The sequence below is a fragment of the Tympanuchus pallidicinctus genome, unplaced genomic scaffold, assembly GCF_026119805.1.
Source record: "Tympanuchus pallidicinctus isolate F22 unplaced genomic scaffold, pur_lepc_1.0 scaffold60, whole genome shotgun sequence".
NCBI classification, from domain to species: Eukaryota; Metazoa; Chordata; class Aves; order Galliformes; family Phasianidae; genus Tympanuchus; species Tympanuchus pallidicinctus.
In genome coordinates this window covers 241,770-256,657 of record NW_026294781.1, presented here as the reverse complement: position 1 = coordinate 256,657, position 14,888 = coordinate 241,770, and the positions used below count along the sequence as shown (strand labels likewise).

General features: G+C 59.2%; 1 protein-coding gene across 3 annotated transcripts; it reads right to left on the bottom strand.

The window, feature by feature from the left end:
• Nucleotides 1–2,905: 2,905 nt before the first annotated feature.
• ARID5A (AT-rich interaction domain 5A) lies at nt 2,906–8,040 on the bottom strand. 3 transcript variants are annotated; one of them, XM_052664983.1, is made up of 7 exons: nt 7,959–8,040; nt 6,371–6,475; nt 5,485–5,629; nt 5,316–5,368; nt 5,137–5,234; nt 4,905–5,052; nt 2,906–4,706 (listed from the first exon to the last, which is right to left on the bottom strand). In XM_052664983.1, the coding sequence occupies exons 2-7, from the start codon at nt 6,431–6,433 to the stop codon at nt 3,426–3,428; spliced, it is 1,788 nt and encodes a 595-aa protein (XP_052520943.1). In that variant the 5' UTR covers nt 6,434–6,475; nt 7,959–8,040; the 3' UTR covers nt 2,906–3,425. The 3 variants fall into 3 exon arrangements, with proteins under 3 accessions (XP_052520943.1, XP_052520944.1, XP_052520942.1); XM_052664984.1 differs by lacking the exon at nt 7,959–8,040 and adding an exon at nt 6,844–6,889; XM_052664982.1 differs by lacking the exon at nt 7,959–8,040 and having other exon boundaries at nt 6,371–6,597.
• Between the last annotated feature and the right edge of the window lie 6,848 nt (nt 8,041–14,888).

Genomic DNA, 14,888 nt, shown 5'->3' with positions numbered 1-14,888 from the left:
CTAGCAAACTGAGGAAGTGTTTTCTGCTTTTGTTGTTGTTTAATAAATCTTTTTTTTTTTTTTTTTTTTTTTTAATATATATTTTCTTCTGTGACTTCATTGTGCCTGGCTCTCCCAAAAGCTGCTCCTTCTGCAGCCGCACTTTGGTAGATGCTCTGAGTGTTTGGATGAGCCCAGCTTTTTGGTCTGATTTCTCTCGCCTTGAATGCATGGACAGACAAAGAAGCATTGTGCAGGCAGGGAAAAATGAGTGCTGTGGGTCTGGGAGCAGCAGTGAGGGAAGCTCCTCCTGCTAGCGTTGTTCCACTGGAATGTCCCTCTGGTTTTCTGCTTCTGAGAATATTTGAACTTGTTGGAAAAAAAAATGTGAGGGCACAGAGCAGATACAACCTTTACAGTCGTGTATGATGGAGTGTGAAGCATCACCAACAAGCGTGGGGTAGCACCAGCCTGAAACAGGGGAAGCAGTTAGCTTCCACAGAGCCCCAGAATGGAGTCCCAGGGTGATGAGATGAAGCTGATTCTGGCAGTATTAAGGGTGGTTTCCTAGAACCAGGCTCAGGACCAGGGCTGCCGCTGGGGTTGCTTTCACAGGACAGAGCCAAGAGTTGTGACTTGCTGCTTTTGTTTCTGTGATGGCTGGGGTTAATCTCCATGCCCTGCACGTTGCTGTCCCGTGTTGTGGCTCTGCTGTACCCTGAGCCCTCAACGCCCTTCTTCCCTGGAGGGATGAGGGGCACAAAGTCGTTGTTGTCCAAGACTCATTCAGGGAGCGTGGATCTCTGTGGATGGAGATCTGTGGTGCTGGGGTGGCCCACGCTCCCCGCTCTGACAGCAGGCCCATTTCTAATCTCTCTGCTCACTTCCTCATCCTGCTGGCTCGTGAGAAGATCCTATTGTCAGCTCTTCCAACCACCACAGCAGGGGAAATGCGATTGTTATGGAGAGCCTGGAAAACAGAGCAGGGGAATAACCATTTCCCCCTTGGGCTGTTTGTTCATCGAGAGATGCCATCCATCCCTTCCCACCCTTCCTGGATGTAGCAGCTCCAGATGCTGCCCAGCTTTTGGGGAACTCGCTGTGACCTCACAGTCTCACTGCTGCCTCGTGCATTGGGCTTCATACCATCCTGATGGTGAGTAGTGGTCTTCTGAGGGTGCTGAGCAACGCTCGTGAGCTCTGCCCTTTCCCTGGAGCAGTATCCCAAGCCCTGCTGAGCTCAGAGCCTCTCTCTCTTTTTTTCTGGGGTTCTGTGGGACAGTTAGCAAAGATTTGACTTTGCCAGCCACCCAGTTTCAGCTTCACAACCCCACATGACAGCAGGGCAATCCAGCAGCTCATGGCAGCCCTGTGGCTCTGCTGCTTTGCCAGGATGCAGAGCTGAATCAGCTCAGAGGGGTGAGACCAGCTGTCCTCCTGCCAATCTATACAGCAGAACTGATATTTCTGCATCTTCGGGGCCACATTCAGACTAAAAAGAGGAGCAGATAACGGACTGAAGGATCTGGCTGGGTGACAACCACCTGCATGACCTGTTCCTGCTTTCTTTTTTTTCCCCAGGTGCCATTGTGCTTCCCAAGGAGGGTGTGGGCCTTTCTGATGGGGGAACTGACCAGGTCTCAGCTTCCTTCCTGCCCTGCACCTGAGTGGATGCTGCAACCAGCTCAGAGATAAGAGGTGGCTGTGTGCCCAGCTTTGCCAGCTTGCACTGTGGAAGGGAGCAGATCAGGGAAAGACACAGCCTGGGTGAGCTTAAGCTTTACTCTAGCATGTGAGGGAGCTGTGGACACCAGCGTGTGCCTGACCCATAAAGGTGAGACTCAGCTGTTGACGCTCAGTGTTCTTAAGCAGCCCAGTTTTATCTCCTAGGAGTGCAGTCACGATTTCTCTGTAAGGCTGAGATAGCTTTAGGTTGTGGCATCTCCCATTTTGCTCTCACATCCTTACAGTCTCTGAGGGACAACTTGAGCCCTGTGACCACGTCCTGGCTCACAAACTGGTGTCACTTGCCTGCATTTTGGTGGCAGGGCTCCTGGGGCACAGCGTGCCAGGACTCTGCAGCACATTGAATCCCTTTCTGATGTCCACACTGGAAGGTGCACAACTGGGTGGGTCTGTGATGCTTTATAGCTGGTCTGACCTATTTCAGCAGCAGTGAGAACTCTTCTCACCAAATCTAACCTCTAAAGCACCTTAGAGTGGGGATAATTCTCTGTTTCTTCTTTCTATCCCAATTCCTTTCCGTTCCATGGAAACAGCAGAAGTGGTCCTTCAAAGCTGATTTGCTGCTGCTGTTTCTTCATGTTTTCAGGGGATGAGCAAGTGCCCCTTCAGGGACGAGCATCTCTCTGCCCCTTCCATTGCACAGCTCATAGCAGGGTGCCCAGGACAACCCACAGTTGTGCAGAGCAGCTGGCACAAGAGAAACAAGTCCTGAGGCTGCAGCAAAGGCTTTGGGTCATTTGCAGTGGCTCAGTGGGAGCTTGCAGAGGCAAAAAGCAGCTGGAGCCGTGCTCTGCAGGCCTGTGCTGGTTTGCAGATTCCTCAGGAGTTGTCCTGGGTCGTTTGGCTGCCACCAAGAGTGCTGCTCTTCTCTCCACAGATCGCATCCCAGGTGCTGTCTGTCTGTCTGTCTGTCTGTCTGCGGTGGATTCCAGAGCCAGGAGGTTCTCCATGCCGTGTCTGCGCCGCGCTCTCAGCCTGTGGCACCCACACTTGGACACGTGGAAACAGCCGTGAACCCCTGAGGCTGGGAAAAAGGTGCCAGAAACAATGCAGAAGAAAAACACAGGTAGGTTTCAGCCTTGCTCCCAGGTCAGGAAGCATCCTGCTAGGGTGAGGCTGGCTTTCCCCCACAACCTAGCCCTAATCCCAGGAATCAAGCACACCCCAAACAACCACCAGCTGGGACCATCCAGTGAGGTTTATTTCGGATGCTGCCCTCCAGCACCCATTTTGGAGGAGCCAGCAATGCTTCCCGTGGATGCTTGCTGCCCCCTGAGCCCCTTATAATCTTAGGAGCTCCTGCTATAAGGCAACATACTTCAGAACTAAAATTGCATTGTTTTGTAGGAGGGAGCAGAGGCTGTGTGCCAGGGAGCTGCAGGGCAGCCTGGACACAGCATGGCGAGGTGGGAGCATCCACTGTGTTGGCTGCACAAAGCTGCATGGGACACAGCATCTCAGCAAGAAAACCTCTGCAACTCATTTGCTCCCTTTTTTTTATATATAATATATATATAACCTTGTGATATTGGTAGTTAATATCCCAGAGTATGATGTCAGATACAAACATCTCTAAGACCAAGAGTAAAAACGACACTGTCCAGCTCATCTTTGCCACGAGACTCAGCAGCTCTGATGGCATCCGGGTGCTGCCTCGCCTCTCTGTGAGGCTGGGGCCGATCCAGAGCAGGACAGCAGCCCTACAGCTTGGTGTTACGGTGGAAAGCAGAGGTGTGTGGGGTGCTGTAGGTGTGCTGGCTGTGCCAAGTGGCTGTGGGGTAGAGCCGGTGCTGCAGTGAGCCCTCGTAGGACGTCGGGTAGTGCCTGGGGTCGGAGGGCTGCACGGAGGCGGCTATCACAGGGCTGGGGAAAGCAGGGATGATGAAGGGGTTGATGGAGAGAGACGGCACCGCTGGGGCTGCCTGGTTTTTCAGGTGCTCCAGGGAGTTGCTGAAGTTCACCGGGAAGCGCAGCATGGCTCCCTTGTAAACATCTGGGGCTTGAGGCACTGAGGTGAGCGGAGCGGCGTAGCCGGGTCCGGGAATGATGGCTTTGGGTTTGGCCAATCCTTGGTGGCTCCTGGGCGAGCCAGCGCCCTTGTCCCTGCCTTCAGTTTCGTGGAGAAAGGGGGAAACGACCTGCAGCTTCCTGCTGGGGCCCAAAGCCTCCTCGTCCCGGCTCCGTTTGGCTGTGGGTGCTGTGGGGCTCCGTGTCAGCGGGGTGAAGCCGGCCCCCGGGGGCACCCAGCAGGCTTTGACGGCAGCGAAGGCGGCCGGCTGCGGGCTCTCCCTGCTCCACGCTTTGCTCCGCAGGTCCTGGGGCTGCTCTTGGCCGGCCTCCGCGTCCTCAGGTTGTGGTTCCAAGAAATCCTTCAAGTTGGAGAAATATCCCCCAAAGGGGTGGCAGCTGATGGGTTTCAGCACCTCGTTGCGATAGGCGTGGAAGAAGCCGGTGAAGACAGCGGGCGCAGGGCCCCCGTCCTCAGCTCGTGGGTAAGGCTGTCTGTCCGTCCTGCCAGGGGATGCGCTGGGGATGGGTCCTGCCTCGCTCCGGCCTCCCCGGGGTGTGTCCTTCAATCCTTGTGTCTCCGGGCTCCTCTGCTCTTTGAGGTGGGGGCTGACAGCTGGCTGGTTGGGCTCTGGGTTGGGGTGAGCGCTGCTTGCCACCTCCCTGCCCTCCAGGCAGTGGCGTTTGAGGCAGTGCAAGGACTCTGCCTTGCTCACCTGAGCCAGCAGCTTCTTCTTGGCCAGCGGAGACATGATGGGGTGGTTGCCTTTGGAGTAAAAGCTGGAGAAGAGGCGTTTGTAGGCTTCAGTGTGGGCTCGGCAGGTGCTGGGACACCCTGCAGAAGGGCTCGGGGCCGGGGCCGTGGGGCTGGTGCGTCCCTCCGCTGGCTGGCCTTGCTCCTGGGCCTCTGTTGGGTCCTCCTTGCTGGCTGTAGGGGTGGCTGCCACTTCAGGCTTTGCCTTCTCCGGTGCCACCTGCAACCAAAAGCCAGTTTGGGGTGTGGGTGCCAGGCTGAGCCGTGCATCCACTCCATCTCCAGAAGCTCAGTTCTCTGCTCTTGCCCCTCACCCTCGCCAGAACTGCACAGCCACGTGCCCGGGATGGGGATGGATGCATGAAGGCTGAGCACAGGAACTGGGATCATTCCCAAGCTTCACCCCATGGCCGCTCACCTGCTCCCGACCCTTCTCCTTCTTGCTCCTCTTGCTCTTCTCACCCATCTCGGTGCCCTTGGAGACCTTGTACTGCTTGCGGGGTTTGCTGGGAGGCAGCGGCTTGTCGTCCTCACCCTTCAGGTGCCGCACGTACGGGAGGACCAGCCTGCAGGGTGGGAGTCACAGCGCTGAGCCCCAACCCCACTGAACCCCTTGGGGGTGGGGGAGCAGGCACACAAACCCCCCCTACCTCTCGTAGTGCCTCCGGGTGCACGTGGCCGCGCTGGTGCTGCCCGGGCTGCCGCCCAGCTCATCGTACACATTCTTCCACAGTCGTCTCCCTGTTACCTGTGATGGGGCAAAGATGGGTTAATCCTCCCCCAGATCAGGAGCACGGAGCTGTACGGATGCGGCACGCTGCCTGCTTACCAGCTCGTAAGCTCCCAGCTTCTCCACTGCTTTGTAAATCTTCCACAGGTTAACTGGGAAGAAGGGGAGAGAAGGAGTCAGCCAGACGTGACGCGCCAGCGCTGCATCCCAAAAGCTCCTCCGTCCCCAAGACGACCCCCCATCCCAAAAGCCGCTCCCAGGTACGCACTCTGCTTGAAGCCGAGGTGTGGGATCCTCTCGATGGGTGTGTGCCTCTCCTTCATGAACTTGTAGAGGCTGACGAGGAAGGCCTCCTCCTCCTCTTTCTCACCATTGGCATCTGCTGGCTTTGCCTGCTCAGGGCTTGGTGTCTCCTGGGGGGAGAAAGGGGGGAATGCAGCCATCGGGAGGGACCCAGAGAGGCAGAAAGAGCCCAGAAGGGAAACTGAGGCAGATGGGGAGCTCCCCCCTCCCCCCCCCCCGTGCACCCTGGAGGCATTTGTGCAGCTCTCCCTTCATTATTCAGCAGCCTGGGCAGGCGGCCAAGTTGGTCAAAGCTCCGGAGCCGTGCGAGAACACGAGGAACGGCTTCCAGGAAAACAGAAGGGCAGAAATTCTTGCTCTAACCCCCCCCCCCCCCCCGCCCTCCCTCCCCTCCGCCTCCTTTCTCAGCTAAAAATGTTTCTCGTTTGTTTGTTCTACATTTTCCGGAGTTATAAAACTTGTTGCTATTTTTGGGCAAAGCAGCTGCTCCCCTCCCCACTCCTTTTTCTTCTTCTTTCTATTCTTTTGAACCGCTCGCTGACGGCCGCCGCTTTAACGGCTCGACTATTTCCAGCCTCTTTTAAATAAACCCCCGGGAGGGGGGGGTTGGGGGGTGGGGAGCAGTGTGAGAAACCCAAAAATGCTATTGGCAGCCACGTGGGCACCCAAAATTGGCTCTTTTTTCCCCAGAGATGGGAAGTACTCCTCCCTCCACCCCTCACCCCCCCTTCAAAGGATGGGGGCCTTGCGCCAGCCATCAGGACACCCCCGAATTGGGGATGCTCTCCCCCAAACTGGGGGGCGTCTCACCCCAATGGCTTCCCCCCCTCCTTCCTCCCCCAAGCACTCACGGTGGGCTCGGTGCTGGCGGGGGGCTCCTCGCCCCCCCCGTGCTGCTCCTGGCTGTCCTCCATGCGTGTCCCCCCCTCTCCACGCCTTTAGGACGGGCCCTGCGGCTGGAAAATAAGGGGCAGGTTGCCCCCAAATCGTCTCTCCCCTTCCAAATAAGGAGAAATCGCCATCGTCCAAGCCCTGCTGTCACCTATGCTGCGGGCCCACCCTAAAAATACTGTAGGACCCCTCCACCAAAATAACAAATTTTAGAACCCCCCCCCGCCCCCTTCCGCTTTGCCGCTCCCTGCCCGTTCCAACTTTGGTAGAAAAAGCCGCTCAAAAGGCTTTAAAGAAAATAAAAACAAGAGCCGTGTCTCCGCAAAAAGCTGAGAAAGAAGGGAGCGACGCTGGGGGTCCCGTTTCCCTTTTCCCTTCCCCCCCCCCCCCCCGCCGTTTTTTCCCCCCCTTTCCCGTGCCCGGTGCCGCTCACCCGCTGCCGCGCCATGTGACTGTCCCTCTGCACCCGCCACCACGCCCCCCGCCGCCTATTGGCCGCCGCCGCCACGCCCCCTTCTCCTATTGGGCTGCGCTGCGCTCGCCCCGCCCCTTAGCGAAAGGCATGCTGGGTGCTGTAGTGCCGCCGCCCACGTGCGTGCGGTTGATCGGCGCTGAGTGTGAATGCAAGCGTGTGCAAGGGGGGGAGGGGGGGCGAGGGGGGGTGTTTGGGACACGTGCGTGTATGGCAACGAGTGCGCGTTCATGGCTCGTGTGCGCAATCACGTGCACGCGTGTTTGTGTGCGCGCCCCGGGTGCGTTGCACACCGTGGGGCTGTTTGTGTTGTGCTGCGCTGGGCGCGCGTGTCCGTGGGCTGTGTGCCTACATGGGCACGAGCACAGGTGTGAGCCGCAGGTAGATGCAGGCACACGCATGGTGTGAAGCCCGGCTGTGGTTCCCCGGCTCGCGCCTGGTTCCCGGCACTGCAATCTGCGGGGCTGACGCGATTTCCTCCCCTTCTACGAAAAAAGCAGGAAACCAGCGCGCAGTCCGGGGGTTTTTGGGGGCAAAAAGCGCTCGCTTGGGGTCAAGCAATAGAAAGCAGCGGTGCACTGAAGCGGGCAGCAGCGGGTCTGTGTGGGGCATAGCAAACTCCCTTCCTGTAGGATTCGCAGACAACAGCCGCGTCTCCGCCGCTCAGCCCTCAACGCCTCAATTTCCAAATTCCCCCAATTCCCACCCGGCCGCGTCCCGGCTCGGCGCAGCGCTGCGCGTCACGGCCGGGAATAGCACGGGAACTCTGCCAGCCCGGCGCTGAGTAAGGCGTGAAGTCATCCGAACCGCGCTCCGAACGCCTGACATCACCTCAACCCCCCCCCCACCCCCAAAAAAAAACCCCAAAAAGAATCGCACGGAGCCGCTCCCCGCTCTGCCCTCCCTCCCCTCTCCTCCCCCCAATAACAGCGTGGTGTTGCTTCGCTCCGGACTGCTGGTAGCATTGCTGGAACCCCCCCCGAGCTCACCGTGCCCATCCCTGCCGGATGTCACCGAGATGCCGCCGGGATGAAGGGACAAATTGTGCCCTGTGACCCCACCGACCCCAAACTCACCGCTTCGGGAGGTGCTGGGAGGAACAGCGCGGTGCTGTGCGGTGTTACAGGGCTGGGGATGAAGGCTGAGGATGACTCATCCCCACTCAGGGAAGTGGCGTGTGTAGCTGCTCTCGTGCGTGTGCCATTGACTCTTTCCTTACCGGAACCTAAGGGAGTTTTAGGGCACAGCACTGAATGACTGTGCTGGGTTTTCCAGACCCCCCCGGGGCTTTGGGGGCATCGCTGCTGTCGTGTCCCCCTGTCCTGATGCTGGTGGGTCTCTGTTCCTTTCCACCCCCCACACATCCCTAGGATTTATCCTCAGCTCTGTTCCTTGTCCCTGCAGTCCTGTCCCATCCCTGGTGACTCTTTGGGATCAATAGAGCCACTGCTGTCCCTCCCCCCCCTCCCCCAAGATCTTGAGACCATCCTGAGTGCCCAGCATCGCTCTGCTGATGGGAAACCACTTTTTAGGGTCCATCCCTGTCCCCGTCCATCTGGAACCACCTGTAAATAGGGGACAGTGGGGACAGCAGCTTGGGTGTAGCACCCATGGGTGCCCAACCCCTCAACATCCCATCAGAGAACCCCCAATCTGCTCAGCAGAGAGAGAGCCTCGAAAAAAAAAATCCCCTGGTGACTCATTTGGGGCCAAAAAGGCAAAAAAGCAGAAGCTTGGAAGGGGGGGGGGCGTAGGGGGGGGTCTGGGGACCCTTTGCTCCTCTCCCCATTAGGGGCAAGAAGAGGAAGGGGCAAAGATTGCAGGGTGAGAGAAAGTGGGGGGCTGAGTCTCCCCAAAAGCTGGAGGGGGGAAAGGAGAGGGAGAAGTGGGGGGGGTGAGGGGGGGGCAGATGAGGACGTTTTGAGGGTGTCATTAACCCTTTGGTTCCAGGAAGGGGACGCTCAGCTTTGACTCAGCAGCGCTCAGAGCGAAAGCCATCCCGTCCCTCCTGCTGTGAGTTCTACCAAACCTTCTGCCCTGCAGCTCTTGGTCCGCCCTGGGCCTCAGTTTCTCCTCCTGTGATGCCCAGTAACGGCGCCACCCCCCCCCTCCACCCCTCCTCAGGACCCACGGTGAGTCTGTGGGTGACAAATGTGTCACCGAGCGATGGCATCAAACGCGTCAAACGTAGCGCCCTGGGCGGAGCTGGGGGATGTCAGCCCCAAAGGGAAAGGCTTCCCCCCATGGAAAAAACGGATCGTTCGATGCCTTGGGTGAGATGGGAAGTTGATGAGGTTAAATTGTGCCGCCTTGTGCCTGAACCTCCCCGAACCCACAAGTGCTGTCCAAAGCTCTCCAGTGCCCCCTGGTGCTCTTCGCAGTTCCCCAATAAGCTCCCATTGCCTCCCAGCGTTGTGTGGAATCCCAAAATAAGCGCCTCCCAAGGCAGCCTGGAGCCACCCCAGTGCTTTCTGCGGCCCCCAATAGATTCCCAGGGCCACCAGTCCTGCCCAGTGCCCCCATGTCAACACTCCCGATGCTCAGTACGTGGCCATTTCCTTCCCCAGGCACAAAACAAGGCGATGGAGGCAGAGGCAGCACGATGGTGATGGCGAACATCAGTGAGGAGCTGCAGCTCTGGGCTCGCTGCAACCACGCCACCATCCCTGGAGGTGGGCCTTGGGTCTGGGGGGCTTTGGGCTGCATGAACGACTGCAGGCAGAGAGGTAGCAAAGTGAATACGAAACATTGAGTGATGTGATGTTATTTAATGTAATTGAAGATGGAATAACATAAAATATCATAACGTAATGAAATGTAATGGAGTCCCACGTTGTCCCAGTCCAAGGTGGTGGTGGTGGACAGACCAGGTTTGGAGAGGTAGGGCTGGGGCCGGTGCTGGTGCCCCTGGAGCACTGCTGCTGCTGCTCTGTGTGCCGCGGGGCCAGCGAGGAGCCCAGAGCTACAGGTAGCCTGAACTGTTGGCCGTTGGTTGCCTCCTGCTGCAGCACATGGGCCGGTTTCCGCAGACGCTCCCGTTTGTGCCGAGCCCACCCAGCTTCGCCTAGCGCCGGCGTTTCTGCCCTGGAGCGTCCTGGCCGTGCGGCAGCTTCCTCTTCTTGGCTGGGCCGCTGCCAGTGCGCTGCTGGTGCCCGCTGGTGGTGCAGGCGGGCGCCGACGTGCAGCCGGGTGGCAGAGGCAGGCGGAGAACCAGCGGGGGCTGCTTCTGCTGCGCCTCCTCCATCAGATGTGCTGTACTGGGCGAAGGAGGTGCTGGGACATCCAGGGGGGTCGGCACGGGCAGCTCTGGTGATGTGCTGCGGGGCGGTAGGAAGGGCATGCAGGGCAGCGGCCTGCGGGGCTGCCTGCAGCACAGTGCACGTATGCACATCAGGTCGCTGCTGATCCAGGCCTTTGCCTCTGCCTCTCCGTTTCGCTCCCTGCTGCTGGCCCAGGGAAAGTCAGGGAGCGCTGTGATGAACGGTGGTGTTTTTCTGCTGCTCGGGACCTCTGGGCTCGGTGGCTGTGTGGCATCGATCCACCGCAGCAGCTCTTCCCTTTCCTGGCTGTCCAGTTCAGGCAGCAGCTCATCGTGACCTCCTTCCTCTGCTGCAGTGTCAGTTCCTTCGGTCCCCCTTGTTTGGGTATCAGCAGGGTCCTGGTTCTGCTGGGGGACCTCCTGAGGACTCACCACTTCTGAAAAAGCAAGAACATCCCCAGAAGGATGAGGACAGCCTTTCCACAGGCACTCAGTGCAGACACCCCCCCGCCAGCTCTGCTGCCCTCAGACTCACCGTTGTTCATCCAAGTCAGGAGCTCATCCATGTCCGGGACGTCATCCAGGACCTCTGTTTCGGGTGCCACTTCTGGAAGAGGAAGAAAACCACCACGGGGGTAACGCCAGCTTTCCCACACTCGCTCGGTGCAAACGCCCCCCCGCCAGCTCTGCTGCCCCCAGACTCACCGTTGTTCATCAAGATCAGGAGGTTATTGATGGCAGTGATGTCCTCCTCGATGTCTGAGCTCATTGTCGCTGCTGAAAAGCAAGAACACCCCCAGTGAGGCAGCGCCATCTTTCCCACCGCCACCCGGTGTGGACAGCCTGCCGCCCGCTCTGCAGCCCCAAACTCACCGTTGTTCATCCAGGTCAGGGGGTCATTGATGTCAGTGATGTCCTCCTGGATGTCTGAGCTCGTTGTCGCTGCTGAAAAGCAAGAACACCCCCAGTGAGGCAGCGCCATCTTTCCCACCGCCACCCGGTGCGGACAGCCTGCCGCCCGCTCTGCAGCCCCAAACTCACCACCTGATTCCAGCGCTGCGCTGCTGCAGGTGAGCGGAGCCTCGGTTGGACTTGGGCACGACGGAGGTCCTCGGAGGACAGTTGAGGAGCCGGGGCGGTCGGGGCCCTGCAGCGGGCAGCTGCCTGCGGGCTGCGGGGGCTCCCCATGGAACGCAGCCCCAGGCTGCTGCCCCGTCGGCTGCTGGGGCTGCTGCGTCCCTGCCACCAGGGGATGTTTGGAGCAGTGGGCAGAGGCACTGGGGGCAGGCATACCTGGCTGCGTCTTTGCAGGTAGGCGCATGACCAGGGGTAACTGCTGCCCCACGGGTGCCAGCTGACCAACGTTTTGGGGCATCCCCCCAGGTGGCAGCTGACCCACAACTGTGGGCATCCCCCCAGGTGGCAGCTGAACCACATTTGAGGGCAGCCCCCCAGGTGGCAGCTGAACCACATTTGAGGGCAGCCCCCCAGGTGGCAGCTGAACCACAACTTGGGGCATCCCCGCAGCTGGGAGCTGACCCACCATTAGAGGCAGCCCCCCAGGTGGGAGCTGCACTCCCTGTCCCTGGACGCCTGGTATCCCAGGCCAGACGGAGGCCTGAGGCACCATGTAGGTGACATTAGGGACAGCGAGGGGTTGGAAGGACACCGGCACTGCTGCGTTGCGGAAGGTGGGCTGCATTGCAGCGGTGGCCGGTGGAGGCACAAGGGATCCAAGTAACGAGGCGTCGGGTGTCGGAAGCACCGTCAGCGTCCGTGAAGGAAATCTCTCTGTGGGGAAATGCCCAAATGGTGCTGGGTGAGATCTGGGGCACTGGGATCCCCTGGAGGGCCGCAGTGCCAGGAGCAGAGCAGCCTGCTGCCTTACCTGCCAAGGGAGCTCGAGAGTGGCAGTGGGGGGTTCCGTGACCACTGGGGTCAGCCCCTCTGCCCTGAGGTCACAATGCTCCTCTGTGACACAGTCCCGTGGTGGCACAGGCATTGCTCTGTGCCCGCCCCGTCGCCAGCACTTGCTGTGGCTACAGTCGTGGTGGTGACAGCATGGGACGAGTGTGGGGAGCTATGGCCTCTGCCCGTCTCATACTCCTCCTCCTGATGGCTGCAAGTTGCTGTAAGGTCGGTGCTGCTCCGTGGCAAGCACCAGGAGCAGGTGGGTGAGCAAAAGTGAGCGGCACGGGGGGCAAGAAGTCAGGCTGCGTCCCCACGGCCAGATGGCAGGCTGCCCTGGGGCTGTCCTTGCATGGGGGACGTGCTGGGCAGGGGAAGGCGGCCAGCACCCAGTTCCCAACACAGGGTCCCCCTCGGCCCCCAGCCCAAGGGATGAGCCAGGCACGTTTTCCTCCCGTGCTGTGGTTTCACCTTCCTTTGTGCCCATCAGAGATCTGCACTAAGAAAGGCCGAGTGGCCACACGTTGCTCCGTGTGGACCGTGGTGGTGTTGCACACGTTTAATGGAAACTTCTCCCATCTCTTGGTGATTCTAGATGACTACGCCGATTCTTTTCATGCCGCTGCCTGGTTGAACCCGGCTTTTGTTCCTGAGGTGGAACCTGGAGGTAAATCACTGCCAGAACAGAGCCTTGGAGGCTCCCCTTCCCATTCTCTTCCCCTCCCCGTCTCCAGACAGTTCCACACATGGATTGCTGTGTATCAGCACGGTGCCACTGCAGGCACCCAGCAGCTCAGGTTGAGATGCTGCCGCGTGGAAGGGAGAGAGGGGTGCTTTGGAGCGATCCGCCGTTGTTCCCATCTGGAGATGGGTATGTGGACGTGTCTGACACAAGCTGCTCTGTCCTGTTTGTTTACAGATGTGAGTGGAAGTGAATGGGGTGCAGAATCCCAGCCGGCTCCGGGGTCAGAAGCTCTAGCAGATGGCATGGGTATGTGATGGCTTTTTAATTGCTTTGCGAGCTGCCAGCTCGCAGCCCTAATGTCAGCCAGGCCTGCAGGAGCGGGAGCACAGAGCTGCACGCGCGCGCCCTGTCCCTGCACCATCCCCGGGTACCACCTGCTCCTCAGCTGTGCCGTCACGCAGTGACACAGCTTGTGGTGCACGACGGAAAGCTCTCGTGGTTCCTTGTTGCAGAACTGCCTCCAGAGAGGGCCGTGCCAAACGCGCAGCTGCCTCCCGCGCAGGAGCCCCGCTGGCCTCCCAGGGGTGGGTACTCTGCCCGGACGGACTGCACCAACAGAGCGCTCAGCTCAGCACTGGGTTTCTCTGAAATGTGTCCTGCTCCGTTCTGTTCAGGTCCTGCGAGACAGACAGAGAAACCGGGACGAGGAAGATATTCGCCGCGGTTTGCTCCTGTCCTGAAGGCAGTGACGGGGGAGAATGAAGTGCCTGGTGGGTACATTTCTGTCTGCTCACCGGGAGACTCGGGAAACTGGCGTTCTACAAAGATATGAGCAGACATTTACAGTCCCACTTTGCTGCCTTCTTTCTCTAGAGGTCGATGGAGAGCCTGTGGACGAGGCCGTGCTTCAGGAGGGCAGCAGCCACACACTGCCCATCTCCCGTGAAGGCACAGAGGACGTGCCAGCAGCTGGCGCTCCAGGTAGAGGCCTGCCCAGAGCTCTGTGGCTGACGCTTGAGGTTCTGTTGTTGTGTTTTGTGTCTGTGGCCTCCTGGAGCATTTCATGGCAATGTCAGAGCTCTGCTGAGATCGCCAGGTAGGCACGAGGCGCAGCAGTGACCACAATTGTTCCTTCAGGTGCAGGAGGTGAAGAAGCCACCAAGGGCATCTACATTAAGGACGTCCCCATGTTCTGCTTGAAAGGTGCTATTGGTGTGTTTGTTCCCATTCTCCTGCTAATAATTGTCTGCTGCATTTGCATCCGGCGGCGGCGGAAGAAACAACAGTGAGTTGCTCCCCCATCCCCATCCCAGCTCTTTATTCCCGCTGCTCTGTGCGGTGCCGGGAGGAAGGAGAGCGGGGGGCTCCCCGTGCCCTCAGCAGTTCCTGTCTCTGCAGGCGCCTCATGGAATCTGCCAAGGCCCGGTTTGCTGCCGGTGGACAATCAGCACATGAGCACAGACGGTCTCGGCACCAGCGGGCTTCACGGGTGCCAGGACGTCCTGCCCGGGTGCTGCGGAGCTCCAGCCCATCGCCGCCCCCCAGGCCGGCGCGGCCCCCGCGGCCCCCCAGCCCGGCCATGTACACCAGGAATAAACCCCAGCCCCGCCGGGCACCACCACCGCCACCACCCCCATCCTACAGGGGATGGTAGCAATCTCCCTGGGGCCGGGCACCACGTCCCACACCTGGACAGCTGCTGCTGCCATCCACTGTGGCTGTCTAGATTTCAATTCCAGTCTTGTATTCCATCAATAAATAACAACATCATTTCCCAACTGTGTGAGAGCTTGCTTGGTCTGTGCAGGACACAGGGGGGAAAATGCCCCCAGTCCCCACATTGGCTTCTGTTCAGGGTGAGAGGTTTCCACGCTACACCTGCCTGGGGCGTAAGTCTTGGAAACCTCATGTTTTTGGGGTGTATTTGGGGTGATGGAGCAGATCTTCCTGGAGGAGATGTTGAGGCAGCTGAGGATGGAGAAGTGATCTGTGCCAGCCAGCACGGCAGCACCCAGGGCAGATCGTGCCTGACCCATCTGGTGGCTTTTTGGGATGCCGTGACAGCAGTGATGGGCAACGGGAGGGCAACTGATGTCGTCTCCCTGGAGCTGTGCAAGGCCTTCCATGTGGTCCCGCACCGCTTCCTTCCCTCTG

Coding starts and splice junctions, on each gene's coding strand:
- ARID5A (XM_052664983.1), bottom strand. CDS start 6,433: ATGGAGGACAGCCAGGAGCAGCACGGGGGGGGCGAGGAGCCCCCCGCC. Junction 5,630..6,370: donor CCGCCAGCACCGAGCCCACC/GTGAGTGCTTGG, acceptor TTCTCCCCCCAG/GAGACACCAAGCCCTGAGCA. Junction 5,369..5,484: donor ACACCTCGGCTTCAAGCAGA/GTGCGTACCTGG, acceptor CCTTCTTCCCAG/TTAACCTGTGGAAGATTTAC.